The 21,823-nt window shown below is 37.3% G+C and overlaps 1 protein-coding gene across 1 annotated transcript; it reads right to left on the bottom strand.

The window, feature by feature from the left end:
• Nucleotides 1-21,072: 21,072 nt before the first annotated feature.
• On the bottom strand, nt 21,073-21,537 carry LOC137578678 (uncharacterized). The gene has a single exon (XM_068292249.1). The coding sequence runs from the start codon at nt 21,535-21,537 to the stop codon at nt 21,073-21,075; it is 465 nt and encodes a 154-aa protein (XP_068148350.1).
• Nucleotides 21,538-21,823: the final 286 nt, after the last annotated feature.

Raw genomic sequence — 21,823 nt, forward strand, 5'->3', positions numbered from 1 at the left:
TATATATGTAAAATTAGCCTAAGCAAAAGAATAATTTGGAATAAAGAAGGCAATCAAAAAACTCCAGTCAACCGACACAGACGTGTCTCTGATTATTATTTTTCAACCCAACGGAACCCGGTCAAAGGAGTTTTTACAAATGAAACTTTTGTACAATCAAGTGACTCAGCTTTTGACAATCCCGTTTTACATGAATTGTCCCCATCCCAAGAAATTTCACTTACAACACAGCAAGCACTTCCAACTCTATACCCTGTATTTCCCGCCTGAGCACATGCTATTTTCTACGTGTTGGGGGGAGTAATATATCCGCCACTCCATCCACTCACACCACTCAATTTCCCACTCCAATCACCCACATAACTTGACCCCCCTTTAGTCTAGAAAACAGAGGATGTATACTGCAACCGAGACTAAACAAAAATCCTATAAACAAATGTCCCCAAAAAAATCTTCCAAGCGTGAGAACGCTTAGTAAGCAAAAATCAATAAGCCAATCAAAATCCAGATCCCTTGTCACCAGCTCAAAAGCTCCCAATACTAATATCAAAAGCTTTTTAACCGAACTTTCATCATATCTGTATGAATAATCATAAGTTAGTTCTTAAGACGCTTTGTTTCAAACAAGATCGTTTTTGAGTCCCACCAATCCATCTTTTTTTAATTAATAAAAGAATTGGATTTATAACTGGCGCAGTCGGTAGGATAAAACGAAATAATTTAGTGCGTGCAAAATTTTGTGTATAAGCGACCGTTACGGATATCGAATCTAAGGTTGCGTAATAAGCAAAACTTTTTTGTATCATTAAATAAATAATTGTGGGAAACTTGTGTCAAGCCACCGCTACAGATATCAAATCTAAGGTTGGCCCGTGATCAAGACTTTTTGTGCTAAAAAGAAGTAAAGGAACTGTAAGCAACTGAAGCCCAAAGCCCTCGAAAAAATTGTTTTTCGTTTTATCCGAAAAAAACCTTTCGTGGAGTCAAAGCGCGACATCGAATCTTGAAGTTCTAAATATATTGTAATCCAAGATGACACTAGAAGTATCAGAAACACATTTGAACCAGGCACATACCATGCTTAGACAGTTCCCCAATTTCGATGGTAACGCTTTGACCCTGAGCACGTTCAAACGGAGAGTTGACTACATTCTACAACTCTACACGACGAGGGACGTCCATCAACATAGCTTGATGTACGGTACTATAGAGATGCAGCTCACTGGAGATGCACAACGGATATCACAACTAGCGCACGCCAACAATTGGAGCGAGTTGCGGGCCGCCCTCATCAGCGAATATAAAGTGCAAACGATTTACGAAGAGTTACTACGACGGCTATACCATACTTCCTTTGGAGGAAACCTTCGTAAGTTTATTGAAGATTTAGAACATAAGTCATTTATTATAATTAATAAGTTAGAGTTAGAAGGCAATGCCGCCAATACCATTTTATACACAAATGCCATGAATAACACAGTCAAAGAAGTCATTATTAAAAGATTACCAGACAAGCTTTGTATGACATTAGCGAAGTTTCATATTTCAACAGTGTCTAATTTGAAACAAGTAGCCCAGAGAGAGGTTCAATATGAAAACAGCTCCACAGAGAAACCCAAAACTAACAATCAAAGTAATTCAGGAAATTCGAATTAGAAATCAAACCAAAACAATTCAGGGCATAACTATTATAAGCAAAACCATCAATACAATAATTCAAATCATACCAATTCCCAAAATAACCAACAGCTTCGAGAAGAATTTCATCAAAATCTTAATCAGGGCAGACAAGAAAATCCCCTTAATTATCAGATTCAGAATCAACCTCAGAATCAAAACCCTATGGTAAATCGACCCACTAAAAGGCAAAGAGAGAGTACCAGTGGTCAGAAGTAATACACTTCAGTACATAGTGCTTAAGAAGATAACGAAAACCTAATAACCTAATTTCAGAAAAACCCCTGAATTTCTACAATCGTCAAATAGAATTCAATAAATGCAACGAAAATAAAGTCAACGTTACTCACTATTTTCACAAAACGAAGATAGAAATATCATATTTAGAAATGACCAATCAGTTTGCTAAAGAAATTATTAAGGAATATTTATGCTCAAAAAATAACGCACTTTATATTCAAATCGACACGGATTTTCAAACACTTCAAGAAGCTTATCTTGAAATAATTAGCCCAGACAGCCAAAACATTGAGAACCACTTACAAATTAAAAGACATTCCCACTTATGCAGAATTCAAAGAAATTATTCTTAAAAACCATAAATCATTACTTCATCACTAAAACTCAAAACTGGTTTAAAGAAAAACACTATTATTCGAAACAAGTAGCTTAGAGAGAGGGTCAATATGAAAACAGCTCCACAGAGAAACCCAAAACTAACAATCAAAGTAATTCAGGAAATTCGAATTACAAATCAAAACAAAACAATTCAGGGCAGAACTATTATAAGCAAAACCACCAATACAATAATTCAAATCATACCAATTTCGAAATCTTAATCAGGGCAGACAAGAAAATCGCCTTAATTATCAGATTTAGAATCAACCTCAGAATCAAAACACTGTGGTAAATCAACCCACTAAAAGGCAAAGAAAGAGTACCAGGTCAGAGTAAAATGGAATGGTCCGAAAATTTTCATCAATCAGCCTCAGATCAGATAGCTCAGACAGAACAGTTGGATCAAATAGATCAACCGAATACCTCCAATTAAATCCCTATGTCCAACTAAAAATCAATAACATTCCTTTAAAGTGCGTTATAGATACAGGCTCTTCAATAAATATTATCAACGAAAATTATTTCAATTTTCCAGAAACATCAGAAAATTTAAATGTTCAAACAATAAAAGGAATAATTGAGCTTAACAAAAGCGTATCTTTTGCACCAAGCAAACTTTGCCCCAACCATCAAAAATTGTATTGACAACATATGACATACTATTAGGTAAACAAATTTCACAGCTTGTCAGCCCGTTATTAATTACGAAGAAAATAGTGTAACATTATCAACTATCAAATTCTATTTCAAATACACTAATAAAGAAGAAAAAAGAAGAATCAATACCTTATCCTCCCCCAGAGTTCGAATATGAAGCATTCGCACATGAAATAAATAACGGTAAGGTTAAAGAAAATATTGCATGAATTTAGCGATATCCAGTATAGGAAAGGTGAAAATTTGACCTTTACCAGTACAATAAAACACATCATTAGAACTAAACACGAAGACCCAATTTACAAACACCCATACAAATACCCACAAATCTTTGACGAAGAAGTCAATAAACAAATTAATGAAATGATAGAACAGGGAATCATTCGGAAATCGAAATCGCCCTATTGTTCACCAATCTGGATCGTACCTAAAAAAGAGGACGCATCCAAGGAACAAAAGTTCCGCCTAGTAATCGAGTATCGTAGTCTAAATGAGATTACTGTCGATGACAAGTTCCCAATACCAGTAATGGATGAAATATTAGACAAACTTGGAAAATGTCAATATTTTACAACCATTGACCTCGCCAAGGGATTCCATCAAATCCAAATGGACCCTAAATCAATCGAAAAAACCGCATTTTCAACTAAACATGGTCATTACGAGTACACACGAATGCCATTTGTACTAAAAAAATGCACCAGCAAAATTCCAAAGATGTATGAACAATTTATTAGAAGATTTAATCTATAAAGATTGTTTAGTCTACTTAGACGATATTATTGTTCATTAGAAGAACATTTGGCATCACTAATCACTAATCACTAATTATTCAGCCATAGAAAAGGAACTACTATTTATCGTATGTTCAACCAAATATTTTAGGCCATACTTCTTCGGTAGACATTTTGAAATCCTAAGTGATCATAAACCCCTTGTCTGGTTGGACAATATCAAAGAACCTAACATGAAATTACAGAGATGGAAAATAAAATTAAACGAATTTGATTACAAAATAAAATACTTACCAGGAAAAGAGAATTATGTGGCAGACGCCCTTTCCAGAATAAAAATATATGAAAATCTTTTAGGGGAAGAAATAAGTAGTTCTAGAGCTACTGTAGCATGTTCTAGAATAACATGGTAATAACAATAGAAACATAGACCTCGGTGAAATTACACGCCGAGGTAGAGTTCATAAAAAGCCAATGAAGCGAAATAAAAAATAAAGCCACAACCAGCATCCCATACTCTACAATACATAATGTGGCAAAGCCAAAATTAAAATCAACGCCACAAGCTGAAAAAGAAATACCGAAGATAAAAATAGCCTGCCCAGACGAGCCTGCGAGGGACCACTATATTCGCCGTACTGCGAGTATACTTGTAGCCACTGCTACGGGACCCCACAATAGAAGCCTGTGCAGCCAGCACCGGCAACTTGAACGCGCCTCAATAGTGAACCAGCAGCGCTACAAGGAGCGCATGCGAGGACCGGCACCGGCAACTTGAAAGCGTCTCAAGGTCTGGACCGATAGCGCTGCAAAAAGCGCCCACCAAAAGAATTAATTAAATAACTATCCGCTGCGTCGCACATTTTTTTTTAATGCACTGCGTTGCATATTTTTTTTTTTATAACAAACTATGTACAATTGTGTGGCATTAAAAGCTGCCCAATTAGAGAGTGGCCTGAAAACCACACGCAAAAATAGCCAGGGATATATGCAAAAAAAAGGAAAACAAAACACTTACTTATAATAAATGAAATAAGGAAAACAAAACACTTATAATAAATGAAAAATTTTTTTTTTTTAAAAAAACCAAAATATTCAAAATCAAACAAGAGTAATAAAAAAAAACCTTTTTTTTAAATTTGAATGTTTAACAATAGAATAAATAAGTTTGATGACATATTTGATGAACCCAATAATTAATAGACACCAAGACTGTGGACTCCACTGCTAATGTAATAAACAAAATAGAGTCATCAAATGTCGATTTAAAACGAACAAATGCACTTTTATTAATAATTGTAGTAATATTGAGCGCATATGTGTTATCTAAGGCATATAAATTACACAATCAATGTGTAACAAAAAGAGCCTTAGGCCATGCTAATGATCTTGGCAAGATCTAACATATGCATCAATTATTGTAACAATGCAATTCAAAAAAAAAAATTATCAAAAAAAATTGTTACTCAAATGCCGCAGGCACACTTTGCTTCTACCTAATGGATGAAGCCCAACAGCAACAACAATAAAACAATTTTTTCTATCCAAGTTGCCAATCACAGTAAAAAAAAAAGCAGAGGGCCGGGGCTAACTTCGACCGCGTCAAAGTTTGCATACCCTTGCAACTTTTTTGTTAAATCTTTCCTTACCTATTAGCCATCAATGTGGAAGAACGTTTTATCTAAAAAGGCTTATGTTTGCGAAAGAATGGCCTACAATCATAGGAAATAACGAAGATATTGATCAAAGTCACTGTTTTCGACCGATCGTTCCTATGGGAGCTATATGATATAGTCATCCGATCTTGATCAAATTTGGCACAGTCGTTTATAAGCGTAATAAACTCTCTAATATTAAGTTTCACGATAATAACATAGAAAATAACAAAGTTATTGGGGTTTGTATGGGAGCTATATGATATAGTGGTCCGATCCGGCTGAATCCGAGATATACAACCCCTGCAGTATATACAAGCCTACGTGCAAAATTTCAGCTCTGTAGCTCTTACGGTCTAGGAGGAGTTTGCGTTGATCCAGACGGACGGACGGACGGACGGACGGACGGACGGATATGGCTAGTTGAACTTGTCTCGTCGTGCTGATCAAGAATATATATACTTTTTATGGTCGGAGATGCTTCGTTCTATGCGTTGCACACTTCTGACCAAAATTAATATACCCTTTTTGCAAGGGTATAAAAATATGATCAAAATAAAAAAAAGACACATCTCCAAAAGTACATTCTTTTCCTTGATTTCCTGATACACTCAGGTGAAACAAATTACAAATACAAGAAAATTAGGTACTGTATAGCCAATAATTGCAGGTTTAATAAATATATTGTATATCTTATGGAACAATCCATTAAAGTAGCATATAGTAGACTACTGTCGAGAAAACCCAAACATAGGGATGTGCCGGAATGGGTACATAATATTTTCAAAGCAGGTATAGAAACTTTTGACATGAGGAATCAGATGAGGAAGTAGAAAATTTCAAAAAATCCTATAAATGCGTAACGCAGAGTAGGAATATCCAAAAGGAAACAATAAACAAGCACGCGAAAATTCTGGTTGATTCTTTCAACGAAGCAAGAAATTTAGTGCAACATAGGTAAAACAAATTGGTCAAAGATTTCCAATCTATTGATCAAGTTACGTGCAAACCTAATCTCTATAAAAACAAAATACAATCTCGATATATTTAAACCTACAGTACTTAATTCTCTCTCTCCTCTGAGCAGCACTCTGAAACAGTGCAAGAAGGTGAAGAATCAGAAACAAACGAGGAAGAAATAGAAGAAAAAGATCTAAACGACGACTCTGATTTAGATATTAATACAAGCGTCATAAACACAGCCGACAGAATGGCAGAATTGAATGCCCAAAGGGCATATATGAAGGACATTAACATGGCCATTCCTGAATTCAACGGAACGAAAATGCAACTTCAAAGTTTCATAACAGCTTTGAGGTTGGTGGATATGATGAAAGGTGACTACGAAAGTATAGCAGTTGAGGTAATAAAATCAAAAATTATTGGCCCAACACTATATGAAGTCCAACAAGAAACTTCAATTGAAGCAATAATACAAAAATTGCAAGGTAGTGTAGTTGGTGAAACATCCAAAGTTATAAAAGCTAAATTGAAGACAAATTCACTTCAGAGATGATAACTTAAGCAAAACCCTACAAGCTGCATATATCGATGAAGGTGTGCCGGCGGCGATAACTTTCACCACCACTAAGCGAGAGCAGGACTCCACTTAAAGCTTCACCAGCTTCATCCTTAACTTTTACTACAATCTCACAGAGTTTGTGGGCACTAAACGAAGCCGTTTAACGATTGTATTCACTGAACACATAGGATTCCTTTTCTGCATGCAAATCAAAGGCTAAACTGTCATCGATGGGTCCAAATTTGAATTCACCAGTCACCGAGGTTAGGGCCTCCAAATTGGCCAGTTCGGGTTGATCCTTAATAACAGACACAGGATCGGAAATATCTATCGTAAAAGAAAATTTCTACAATTTTCATGGTATCCAAACCAATAAAATCATCAATATACAAGGAATTAGTCAAGAAGTAACTAAATCCATAGGGTTTACTTCTGTTGAAATACAATCTTCAAAATATATAATACCCAATTCGCTATTCCATGTGATGGAATACTAGGAATCGATTTCATAAGAAAATACAACTGTCAATTAGATTCTATTCGAAGACTGGTTAATAATTAGACCAAATAACCTAAAATATCCGATATTTGTACCAATATCGTACAGTTCTGGTAACGATTCAATAGTTTTACCAGCAAGATCCCAAGTGGTCCGAAAAATTGAAGAAGACAGTGCATTGATTCCAAATCAAGAAATTCAACATGGTATTTATTTAGCAAATACCATAACTAACCCCCAAAACGCAGTCATAAGATTGCTAAATACTACAAATACAGATCAAATAGTAAACATATCAAGTTTGAAGTATGAACCACTTTCCTGCTACGAAATAATCGAAGCAAATAAAGAACTGCGTGAAAACGCAGTACTAACTACGCAGTCAAAAAAAATTTCCCCCACAGTTTCACCACAGTCATGTATTCGGACCAGAAACGGAATCAATAACAAATAATTTTTATAAACAAAAATTAACACTGGTGGACGATGAACCAATTTACATTAAAAATTATAGAAATCCTCATAGTCAGAAAGACGAAATACAAAGACAAGTCCAAAAGCTTATCAAAGACGAAGTAGTTGAGCCCTCTGTATTTCCTTACAATAGCCCACTTTTAATAGTACCGAAAAAATCGTTACCAAGTTCAGAAAATAAAAAATGGCATTTAGTAATTGACTATCGTCAAATTAATAAAAAATTGTTGTCCGATAAATTTCCATTACCCAGTTGAAGACATTTTAGATCAACTGGGTCACGAGACATAACATCCTTTTCCACGTGTAATGGCTCATATTACTTTACGCGATTACCATTCGGTTTAAAAATAGCGCCAAATTCGTTCCAGAGAATGATGACTATAGCATTCACTGGCATTGAACCTTCGCAAGCATTCCTTTATATGGATGACTTAAGAGTCATAGGTTGTTCCGAAAAACATATGCTCAATAATCTAACAGTTTTTGAGACGTGTACTCAACACAACCTAAAGTTACATCCTAAAAAATGTTCCTTTTTATGCATGAAGTCACCTTTTTGGGACATAAATGCACGGATAAAGGAATCTTGCCTGATGACACAAAGAGCGTTAACCTATTTGTTTTCAATGACCAATCCAAGTTCTAGGCTAACCAGAATACGACTTGAACTCGACGAATATAATTTTACGGTAGAATATCTAAAGGGAAAAGATAATGTCGTAGCCGACGCGCTATCGAGGATAACAATAAAGGACTTGCAAAATATACAAACCAGCAACAAAATTCTGAGAGTCACTACCAGAAATCAGAGTAAACAGTCAAATTCCTGCGCAGGAAAAGAAAAAGAAACTATTTCATTAGAATCTCTCAAAAATATGGGCAATAAAATTTTACAATTTTTAAGAGTAGCGCTATTCAAGCCGGTGAGCCTATTATCAAATAATGATAAGGAAAAAGAAGCAATACTGTTTACGTTCCACGATGACCCTATACAAGAAGGTCATACTGGAATATTAAGAACTATGGCCAAAATAAAAAGGCATTACTATTGGAGGAATATGACACGAGATATATCTCAATATATAAAAAAATGTAATAAGTGTCAACAACAAAAATAACAAAGCGATCGGTCCACTTCCAAAATCAGGACACGGAAATTTTTTTTTTTTTTTAACGTTTAATATATATTTGTTGAATCTACTCTTAAATTAGAGCCTAACAACAAGTTTGAGATATTTTTCTTAATCTAGTACTTAATATAAATCCTGGGGATATTGCAGGCGGCCCGAATCACTTGTTATTGGGTTGGTCTGTCATTTCTTTTAAGACGAGTTCTATTATTAGTTCGCGTAAGGGAATTGGCAAGAACATTTGGGTGTGCATCCAGTTTCGCAGAATACTTTAGTTGCTGACTACCTATTTCAGATTTTACGCTAGGTATATTTAAATCATTTTGAATGTTGTCGTTCCGTATGTACCACGGGGCCCCCGTGATTGATCTTAAAATTTTTGACTGCGCTCTTTGTATAATATCGACATTGCTGGTACTTGCCTTCCCCCATAGTACGGCTCCGTAAGTCCAGATGGGTTTCAGTACGGAGTTGTATAGGAGGACTTTATATTCCAGACGTAGAATATATGATCCAATGTAGGCTACTTGCTTTCAGTTTAAGCTGTGACTTTTTGCCTCGATGTGCTTGCGCCAAGTTAGTCTTTTGTCTAGGTGGATGCCAAGGTAAGTGACATCCTCGGCTTGAGGAACTGGTACGTTGTTTAGCATTAGAGCTGGACAGTTTCTTCTGTTAAGCGTAAATGTAACATGTTTGCATTTCTGCTCGTTGACCCGGATACGTCAGGTTGCTAGCCATTCCTCTACCACCTTGAGGTGTTCCTCTAATTTTGCAGAGGCTTGTATTGGGCATTTGGATCTGCTGAGGATTGCCGTGTCATCGGCAAAAGTGGACATTGTAAGTCCTAAACTCGTTGGTAAGTCTGCAGTGTACAGTAGGTAGAGCAATGGGCCGAGTACACTGCCTTGCGGTACACCAGCTTTGATTTCAAAATCAGCAGAGACGGAGCCATTACATCTTACAGCGAATTGCCTATTGTAAAGGAAAGATTCCATGAGTTTGTGGGTGTACTGTGGCAGTTTTTGCCGGATTTTGAACATCAGACCCTCCAGCCAAACTCTATCGAAAGCCTGGGCAACGTCGAGAAAGACAGCCGCACAGTATTCTTTTAGTTCGAATGCTGTTCGTATTTCGGATGTTATGCGATTGACTTGTTCAATTGTACCATGTTTTTCGCGGAAGCCGAACTGGTGTGAAGGGATTGTGTTCTCCGATGCCAGAAATGAGTTTAGTCGGATCTGCAGGACCTTTTCAAAAAGCTTCGAAAGACATGGCAGCAAACTAATTGGCCTATAGGATGATGGCTGGGTTTTGTCCTTTCCCACTTTAGGAATCATGATGATAGTGGACCTTTTCCATGTTCTTGGGAAGTAGCCAATTTTTATTATAGCGTTGAACAGTTTGCAGATGTATTGTATGGCAATGATAGGGAGTTCCAGGATTATTTTCGGTGTGATTAGGTCATGGCCAGGGGTTTTTTTGGCTTTATGTGGTTTTTAATAACTGCAGTGATCTCGTCCGATTGGAGTTCCGAGTACTCACTATCCGTTAGTGTGCTCGAAGGGGGAAGTACAGATGAGTTTGATGTTGGATTTGGCTGGAAAACCATTTTAAGATGTGTGGCAAATACGGATGCCCTCTCTTCGTCACTGCGGGCCCATCCACCGGTTGGACTCCTTATCGGTGAAATTGTCTCTGCAGAAGCGCTTAAAGTTGGGTGGGCTTTCCACAGAGGATGTTTAGTGCTGGTTGGGCTGAGCTTTTCTATGTGTTTTCTTTGAGCCCAGCTTTCCTCTTGTCTTAACGCCTTGGAGAGGTTGCGATTAGCATGCCTTAGGCGAAGTTTTGCTGCTGGTGAGCGAGTAATCTGCCATTCTCTTCTTAGACGTCGTTTTTCCGTTACTAATTGTTCTATCCGCCGGTTCGTAGGCCTTTCAACAGGTTTAGTGTAAGAAGAGGCAGGTGGAGTAGATACTTTTGCTGCAGCTGCCATCATAGACTCAAGTGCAGAGACGCCCATATCAATGTCCTCTGCAGCATCCAGTTTCGGCGAAAAGTCAATGTGGGCACTCATGTACATTTTAAATGTAAGCCAATTTGTTTTGTTGTTTGTAAGCCTATATGGGCGATCAAGTACTTGAGGTCTTGTTAATAGTGTGAATAGTACTGGAGAGTGATCGGAATTTAAATCTAGCAGTGTTTCCGCAGTGATCCGATTACGTGGAATCCTCTTGGTTACTGCGAAATCAATCAAGTCAGGCACTTTCTGTGGATCTGTGGGCCAATAAGTAGGCCTACCCGGTGAGACGCAATCCATCTTATTGAGAGGGTTGACTATTGTGTTGTACAACTGCTTGCCTTTAGGATTTACCAGGCGAGATCCCCAGTGCGTATGTTTGGCGTTATAGTCCCCTGCTGCAATGAAGCGATCTCCGAGTGTGTTAAAGAAATCGGTAAATTCCTTTTCAGAGATTGAGAAGCGTGGTGGGCAGTACAGGGCAACCAATGTAGTGTTGCCGCAGCTGGTTTGAACGGTTATAGCAGTTGCTTGTAGGTGCTGTGTTTCAAATCTGTTGAGGAACGAGTGTTTTATACGGTTTTTGATTAGGATACCAGTCCCGCCATGAGCTTTTCCGTCTGGATGGTTTGTTGCATAGAAGGTATATTTTGGTATTTGAAAATTATTTTTTGATGTTAAATGTGTTTCCGAAATCAGCAAAACGTCGATTTCACTTGAGTCTAGGAATAGTTGCAGTTCATTTTTGTGCTTGGAGATGCCGTTAGCATTCCAAAGACATAGACGTAGGGAAGCCATTATTTATTCTCGATAAGCTTCTGGATAAGCAGGTTTTGATTCCGCATCAGTTCTTGCATACAGTTTTGCATGAACGTCATAAAAGTGGTCATGTTTTGATTGAGTGAGATCAATAGGGCTTCTAAGCCACTTGGAGTTTGCTGGCCAAGCTCTGGTGCGCTAGGTTGCGGATTCTGTAGATGGTTAAGATCCTTGAAGACAGGACATCCTCTGTAGTTGGCCGTGTGGTTCCCTCCACAGTTACTGCATAATCTTAAAGCGACATTGTTTCTGTCCTTGGTGCAAATGCCATCTTTATGATGTTCGCCACAGCCAACACACACTGACCTGAGATTGCAGTTGTTAGAGGTGTGGTTGTATTCCTTGCAGTTTTTACACTGCGGTGGTTGGTGTCTCTTATGGGGCTCCTCTACGGTGATTCTTCTGTGCAATAGGAGCTGTAGGTTGTAGATTGGGTGCACTTCATTTGGCTTCGACCGCTTTGCATCTGGTTGGAGCTCGATTTTAAAGAGCGGCTGTGCGACTTTGTTCCTGTTGATGATGTTGACAACGGATTTGACCGCAAACCCTTTTTCGACCAACGCGTCTGCTATTTCTTGAGTAGGGACCGATGGCTCAATCCCCTTCAACACAACCTGGAGCCCTTTACTGCTTTTTAGTTGGTAGGTATAGAAGTTGATGTTAGCATTACGGAGGTACTTTTCGATGATGCGGAAATTGTCCTCAGTTTGGGTTTGACATTTAATTTCTTTAATGTTACCCCTATTGAGAGGGGTTACAACAAAGTTATTTGCCCCTACTGTTTCTACTAGCTTCGAAATCAGGGCGCTGCAGTTGGCTCCACGGATGTATAAGGGGGTGGTCTAGCCGATTTAACTTTATCTACAGCGCCGGCTTGATCATCTTGCTGATCGGCAAGAATTTTAAAACGATTCCCGCTAAGGGGTGCTACTCGTTCATTTGGTTTGGTTATTTTCGGCGTGTTGCCACTTTTTTTCTTTTGCGGGCTTAGCTTCCGCTTAGTTATTTTAATATATCTATCCATTCCAGTTTGGACAGAAGTCGTTGGGTTTACTATTGTGGCTGACTCAGGGCGACTTGTCGTTGACGGCTTGAGGCAGGTCAATACTTCGGCAGACGCTGCAGTAGTTGCTGTCAACGAGCTGACGGTGCTGGTCGGTGCAATCGCCCAGTTATCGTTATTGATGGAGAAGCACACTGCTCTCTCCACGGTAAGTTGCTTTTGATTGCTGAGTGGCTGGCACTTTCGGTGTTATTGCTTACGTTAGCATTCAGTGGGGTCGGCGACACCACCGAAAAGTACGCGTTGTTGCGTTGGACCGAGAGTCGACGCTCACGTTGTTGTTGTACAATTAGTTATTGTAGCTGTTGCTGTTGGGGATCGAGAGAGCTTGGGCCCGAATTGGTGGACATGGCTTTTGTAAAAATTACGCACTTTGTTGTTGCAACTTAGTATTTATTGCTATTAGAGCAATCTAATAGCAATATGATTGTAAATAGGCGTCTCTGGGGCGACTGAGAGCCCTACACAAATTTTTGCAAACGCGGTCTTTTTTTTACACTCAATTTTTGCGGAGTGTCATTAAAAAACACGTCTGTACACGGCGGCAGTTAAATTGCTATATGACACGGAAATGAATACGCAGTAATTTTAATCTGCGACCTAACTAAATATCGTGTAATAATACCAATAAAAGACAAAAGTGAAAAAACAGTAGCGAAAGCTATATTTGAAGATTTCATTCTGCAGTACGGTCCAATGAAGACTTTCATTTCGGACATGGGAACATAGTATAGAAACTCAATAATTGAAGATTTATGCAAAAACTTGCAAATTAAAAAGATAACTTCAACTGCACATCATCACCAGACTGTAGGCACTGTTGAGCGAAGTCACCAAACACTTAATGAATATTTACGATCATACATTTCAGTTGACAAAACTGACTGGGATGTATGGATACGATACTTCGCATATTGTTTTAATACAACACCCTCTATGGCACATGATTATTGTCCATATGAGTTGGTATTCGGTAAAACTTCAAACATTTTAATAGTGTTGATAAGATAAATCCACTATATAACATAGAAGATTATGCTAAGGAATCAAAATTTAGATTAGAACAGGCATATAAGAGCCAGAATAATGTTAGAACAGCATAAAGGAAAGAATAAGGAGATATTAATAGAAAAGTAAAAAATATGGAATTAGAAATAGGTTTTATTACGTAATGATACGGGTCATAAGTTAGAACCTAAGTATTAAAGCCCATACATTATAGATGAAATAAAGGATAGGGATAACATTTTAATTAGGAATGCAGTTGACAAGACTAGGAATATTTAATCCAAAACTTTTAAACCATCAAGAAACCTTCGGCTCTACAGAAAAACTTTACAACATAAAAACATCTACTTGGTTAAAATCAGACACAAATGATATATTAATAATTTCGCATATACCTAGACAAATATCTAAAACATCGCTATTAAAAATTATATCCTATCCAGATGAAAATAATAACACTTTAACAGAAAATATTCAAGAAACTTACTATATTCAAAATAATAAAATTTATGCAAAATCAACCTAAAAACAAGAAATAAATGAGTGTATAGTTGGCATTATTACACAAAAACCAGCAGAATGCAAATACACAAAGATGTTCAAAACCAATTCAATTAGTTATGTAGAACCCAATATTATCGTAACTTAGAACTTGCCCAAAAACAAATTTAAAACAAAATTGTAACCAAAATTAAATATTCATAGAAGGAAATAATATAATAAAAATATACGACTGTGCTATGCAGTTAAATGAAATATCAATAGTAAATACATTACAAGATTATACCCAAAATATTTATGTAACCAACAATGTAACAAAACTAGAACCAATCTCTTATATCCAAGCTAAACAAACCATTTCCGAGAAAACTGTGTATAACAAAATATTTAATATCATAACTACCACAACATTTATAATTACACTAATAAGTTTAACCCTATATCTTATCTATAAATTTAAGACAATATCAAAAAAAAAATATTTATTACACAAATTAAGAATGAAACTTTTGTACAATCAAGTGACTTAGCTTTTGACAATCCCGTTTTACATGAATTGTCCCCATCCCAAGAAATGTTACTTGCAACACAGCAAGCACTTCCAACTCTATACCCTGTATTTCCCGCCTGAGCACAGGCTATTTTCTACGTGTTGGGGGAGTAATATATCCGCCACTCCATCCACTTACACCACTTAATTTTCCACTCCAATCACCCACATAACTTGACCCCACTTTAAAACGCTTTGTTTCAAAAAAGATCGTTTTTGAGTATCACCAATCCATATTTTTTTTTATGTTCCTGAACTTTTTCTCTATTTTCTTCTAGGTCCATAATCTCTTCTTTATTATTTAATTCTTCTAATTCATTTACTAATGTGTCAGTTGTCTTTCCTTTCTGGAGTCACACAACATTTTACTCGGATATTGATTGAACAATTAATCAATATCCGAGTAAAATGTTGTATGAGTGTTGTTTAGAACATGTTCTACTACATCCCAATGTAAATTGTTTTCTGTATCTACCAATTTTGCTATCATCGATCCTAAACTGAATTCTTTCAACTTGTCCGCTTGCTTGAGGTGAACCAGTTGCTACCTTAACATGTCTTATTTCATTTTCATTCACAAAATCTTCTGATGTAAAGCATGCTTGGCCTAAGCTCCGCGGAAGTTTCAAAGCAACCTACCCAACGAGATTGCAATTAATAGATCTAGAATTAGAATTGACTATGAAAACTAGATACTCTCGTCGAAATCCAACAAAAATTTGGCTATACCCTGACATTTACAAGAATTTAAACGAAACTTGGACAAAATATAAGTTGTCAAGGTTTTAATGCAAAGTAAAAGATCATTTCAATAAGTAAAATTATATATGAATTTTTAAATTCGGTCAAAAAATGACCAACATACAGAGTCACAAAGATATGGATCGATTAATCTCTAAGGTTTAGAAAATGTCTTCAAATTTGGTTTGAAGCTTTGATTGGATCCTTTCACAAAACTTTAAAAGAGTCAATTGAAAATCAAGTAATAATTTCTTTTGAAATTCTCAAGTTTATCTCTCAGGAGACATCTTTTCTAGTCATTTGTAGAATATCATAGATAGAATTGAAAACAAAAAACGATTCAGTTCAGTTCTGTTCCGTTCTGATCTGTTATGTTATGTTTCTGTCGGTTGTCTGCGTGCGAAACTAGTTTGTTGAAGCGGACTGGAGACAGACCCCTTGTGAGGCGGAGGCTAACTGTTGCCGACCTGTCAGCTGGCATGACAAATTATGCATAGGCAGACCATGTCTCAGTTTAGGTTTCACAAAAATTATATTTAGCTCTCTGTAGTATAGTGTATGCACATACGAGTTCTTATTACTCAACATAAATATTGAGCGGCAACACTTTGTTAGCCGAATATGCATAGGACATAGTCTTTGTCACTCAGCGACAGCGTGCCAGGTTATTGCACACATTTCAAGTGCAAACGTAATACGATATGCACTCATTGCATTCATCGCTTAGAGCCAGGTCAGCATGTTTCTTATACTGACCGCTAATATACATATGTGCATGCATAACTCACACTCTCTGCTCGTCTTACATATTGTTACTTTACTTATATATAATGTTAATATAAAACGGCTGCTCTGCCGCTGCGCCGACAGCTAGCAAGCCTTTAGCTAAGAGAACCAAATTGATACAATAAAAGACATTCAATCAATCAACACCTACTGATAATACACTAGAATTAAAATTGACTATGGAAACTAGAAACTCTTATCGAAATCCAACGAAAATTGGGCTATACCCTTGTTTGTGCTGCAACTGAAGCAAGACTCTGCTGAAAACAGAAAAGGACCGAAGAGAGAGAGAGAGAGAGACCAAGAACAGAACAAGTAACTTTGAAGAGACAAACTTGGAGATCCGTTACTTCAATTCTTTTCTTACTTATTATTTCTTCTATGGAAATTTCCAGAACTTTGAATTTTGTAAAAGACAGCGTGGTTCGCTGTACTTGAATTTTACTCTTGAAATTAATATCGGTCGATGCGGTTGCACCTTCTGTGCCCGCCGACAATTGGACTATATTTTAGGTTAAGAAAATAAAGCATCTGGATTGAAGTCATCCTGGTCATCTCATTCCTTCCAAATCGCAAGTGCCTCGAAGCCGCCTCGGTGGAAATCATCCGAAGGCCGCATCATATAAAGCGAGCAGTTTGGGGCTCCGCAAGGGCGCAGTCGTTAGCCAACAACCCTAACATTTAGAAGAATTTAAACGAAACTTGGCCAAAATATAAGTTGTCAATAAGAAAAATGATATGTCAATTTTTAAAATCGGTCAAAAAATTACCAACATACAGAGTCACAAAGATATGGATCGATTAATCTCTAAGGTTTAGAAAATGTCTTCAAATTTGATTTGAAGCTTTGATTGGATCCTTTCACAAAACTTTAAAAGAGTCAATTGAAAATCAAGTAATAAGTTTTCGTGAAATTCTCAAGTTTATCTCTCAGGAGACATCTTTTCTAGTCATTTGTAGAGTATCATAGATAGAATTGAAAACAAAAAACTTGCTAGATTTCATAACTCTTAATTAGCTGAACTGAAAGCAAACTAGAGAAGATATAGAGACGATTCAGTTATATTCCGTTCTGATCTGTTATGTTATGTTTCTGTCGGTTGTCTGCGTGCGAAACTAGTTTGTTGAAGCGGACTGGAGACAGACCCCTTGTGAGGCGGAGGCTAACTGTTGCCGACCTGTCAGATGGCATGACAAATTATGCATAAGCAGACCATGTTTCAGTTTCGGTTTCACAAAAATTATATTTAGCTCTCTGGAGTTTACAGGGAAATTACAATTAAAAATTATGACGAATGACCATGACCCTTGGGATATTCTGGAATTTGGTTAATTCGTTCTGATAGTGGACAACGCTGGGTGGTTGCTTCAGCATAAAGATCTTAAACACACGCCCATGCCATGTGCTAATGATGTAAACACAAACTCACCCTCACATCCGTGTACATCAGAATCACACATAGAAAAGGGATAGACATATATAGTTACTTTTGAATAGTGGGGAATCCTGGTTCTTATAGCGCCCCCCGCTAATGATGTAAACACAAACTCACCCTCACATCCGTGTACATCAGAATCACACATAGAAAAGGGATAGACAGATATAGTTACTTTTGAAGAGTGGGGAAGCCTGATTCTTACAGCGACCCCCGCTTAGGACATCCTGGCGACTCCTTGTAGCACCAATCGTTCAGGGAATCCATGAATAGTAGGCCGCTGACCAGTCCAAAACCAGCAATATAGCACGAGTACAACCACTCACTTGTAATTCATTTACCAATGTGTCAGTTGTCTTTCCTTTCTGGAGTCACACAACTTTTTACTCGGATATTGATTGAACAATTAATCAATATCCGAGTAAAATGTTGTACAAGTGTTGTTTAGAACATGTTCTACTACATCCCAATGTAAATTGTTTTCTGTATCTACCAATTTTGCTATCATCGATCCTAAACTGAATTCTTTCAACTTGTCCGCTTGCTTGAGGTGAACCAGTTGCTACCTTAACTTGTCTTATTTCATTTTCATTCACAAAATCTACTGATGTAAAGCATGCAAAATGATGTTTCAAAAAAATTTCATACAATTAACGACGAGCAAATTTATGTAAATATATTTAGCTCTCTGGAGTTTACAGGGAAATTACAATTAAGAATTATGACGAATGACCCTTGGGATATTCTGGAATTTGGTTAATTCGTTCTGATAGTGGACAACGGAGTAACAGCATCGCTGGGTGGTTGCTTCAGCATAAAGATCTTAAACACACGCCCATGCCATGTGCTAATGATGTAAACACAAACTCACCCTCACATCCGTGTACATAGACAGATATAGTTACTTTTGAATAGTGGGGAAGCTTCTTGTGGACATTGACGAAGGAGTAGCTGGTGTCCACCGCGGGAGAATTCATCTTATGGTGGCTATCATACTGTGAACGCAGCGGCTCCTTATGCAATACCTGATACGCTTCGCATACCCTCACAAACTTCTACGGGTTTCCAGTTTTTGTATTAATTTTCCACTTACACCACTTAATTTTCCACTCCAATCACCCACATAACTTGACCCCACCTTAGTCTAGCAAACAGCGGATGTTTACTGCAACCGAGACTAAACCAAAATCCTATAAACAAATGTCCCCAAAAAATCTAACAAGCGTGAGAACGCTTGGTAAGCAAAAATCAATAACCCAATCAAAATCCAGATCCCTTGTCACCAGATCAAAAGCTCCCAATACTAATATCAAAAGCTTTTTAACCGAACTTTAATCATATCTATATGAATAATCACAAATTAGTTCTTAAGACGCTTTGTTTCAAAAAGATCGTTTTTGAGTATCACCAATCCATATTTTTTTTTATGTTCCTGAACTTTTTCTCTATTTTCTTCTAGGTCCATAATCTCTTCTTTATTATTTAATTCTTCTAATTCATTTACTAATGTGTCAGTTGTCTTTCCTTTCTGGAGTCACACAACATTTTACTCGGATATTGATTGAACAATTAATCAATATCCGAGTAAAATGTTGTATGAGTGTTGTTTAGAACATGTTCTACTACATCCCAATGTAAATTGTTTTCTGTATCTACCAATTTTGCTATCATCGATCCTAAACTGAATTCTTTCAACTTGTCCGCTTGCTTGAGGTGAACCAGTTGCTACCTTAACATGTCTTATTTCATTTTCATTCACAAAATCTTCTGATGTAAAGCATGCTTGGCCTAAGCTCCGCGGAAGTTTCGAAGCAACCTACCCAACGAGATTGCAATTAATAGATCTAGAATTAGAATTGACTATGAAAACTAGATACTCTCATCGAAATCCAACAAAAATTTGGCTATACCCTGACATTTACAAGAATTTAAACGAAACTTGGACAAAATATAAGTTGTCAAGGTTTTAATGCAAAGTAAAAGATCATTTCAATAAGTAAAATTATATATGTATAGTGTATGCACATACGAGTTCTTATTACTCAACATAAATATTGAGCGGCAACACTTTGTTAGCCGAATATGCATAGGACATAGTCTTTGTCACTCAGCACGCTGTCGCTGTTATTGCACACATTTCAAGTGCAAACGTAATATGATATGCACTTATTGAATTCATCGCTTAGAGCCAGGTCAGCATGTTTCTTATACTGACCGCTAATATACATATGTGCATGCATAACTCACACTCTCTGCTCGTCTTACATATTGTTACTTTACTTATATATGTTTATATAAAACGGCTGCTCTGCCGCTGCGCCGACAGCTAGCAAGCCTTTAGCTAAGAGAACCAAATTGATACAATAAAAGACATTCAATCAATCAACACCTACTGATAATACACTAAAATTAAAATTGACTATGGAAACTAGATACTCTCATCGAAATCCAAGGAAAATTGGGCTATACCCTTGTTTGTGCTGCAACTGAAGCAAGACTCTGCTGAAAACAGAAAAGGACCGAAGAGAGAGAGAATTTTACTCTTGAAATTTATATCGTTCGATGCGGTTGCACCTTCTGTGCCCGCCGACAATTGGACTATATTTTAGGTTAAGAAAATAAAGCATCTGGATTGAAGTCATCCTGGTCATCTCATTCCTTCCAAATCGCAAGTGCCTCGAAGCCGCCTCGGTGGAAATCATCCGAAGGCCGCATCATATAAAGCGAGCAGTTTGGGGCTCCGCAAGGGCGCAGTCGTTAGCCAACAACCCTAACATTTAGAAGAATTTAAACGAAACTTGGCCAAAATATAAGTTGTCAATAAGAAAAATGATATGTCAATTTTTAAAATCGGTCAAAAAATTACCAACATACAGAGTCACAAAGATATGGATCGATTAATCTCTAAGGTTTAGAAAATGTCTTCAAATTTGGTTTAAAGCTTTGATTGGATCCTTTCACAAAACTTTAAAAGAGTCAATTGAAAATCAAGTAATAAGTTCTCGTGAAATTCTCAAGTTTATCTCTCAAGAGACATCTTTTCTAGTCATTTGTAGAGTATCATAGATAGAATTGAAAATAAAAAACTTGCTAGTACATCCGCTCACTTGGCATTTCGGTGTCATCGCCTCCTGTGTCGGAGAAATCGGGGGATCCACAGAAGTTTTCACGATGGCTCTGGGTTACTCCTGGGAGTAAGGGGACAAAGGAGCTTGTTTATTTTGAACAACTGACGATTTCTCTGGTCTCTTGATCTGGATGCTGCAGCCCTGCTGCTTCTTTCGCATGGCTGCCTGATACTTCTGCCAATTCTTCTGGACATTGACGAAGGAGTAGCTGGTGTCCACCGCGGGAGAATTCATCTTATGGTAGCTATCACACTGTGTACGCAGCGGCTCCTTATGCAATACCTGATACGCCTCGCATACCCTCAAAAACTTCTCCGGGTTTCCAGTTTTTGTATTAGCGTCTGGATGATATTTCTTCGATAACTGAATAAAGGCCCGTTTGATCTCCTGGTTGTCGGAATTTTTCGGTATATTCAGGACATCATAGTAGTTCTCCTTGTAGCATGCCCCTTGGCGCATATGGGCGAGCCTGTCTGGATAAAAGGCTAGGCATCGGGCCGAATTGATAGTCATCTGCATGGCTCTAAACATTTTACGCAAATTTGATGAAAACCGAAAAAAATGTTACCAAAATAAAACAACAAAAAAAAAAATTCAGAGAAAATTAAAAACAATACTTGAGTAACTGAACTTATAAATTTGGATCTGACTTGACTTGTCGACAGCAAACTGTCAGAGGTAACTAAGATGTAAAAATATTGAACAAAAATAGAAATCCAGCTAGGCGATCAAGTTTACGTCCAGTGTACCACTAAATTGATCTCATTTCGACACGAGCATGACCAATTTGGACAGAACTGCCGGG

Source organism: Drosophila tropicalis, unplaced genomic scaffold (assembly GCF_018151085.1).
Source record: "Drosophila tropicalis isolate 14030-0801.00 unplaced genomic scaffold, ASM1815108v1 contig_632, whole genome shotgun sequence".
NCBI classification, from domain to species: Eukaryota; Metazoa; Arthropoda; class Insecta; order Diptera; family Drosophilidae; genus Drosophila; species Drosophila tropicalis.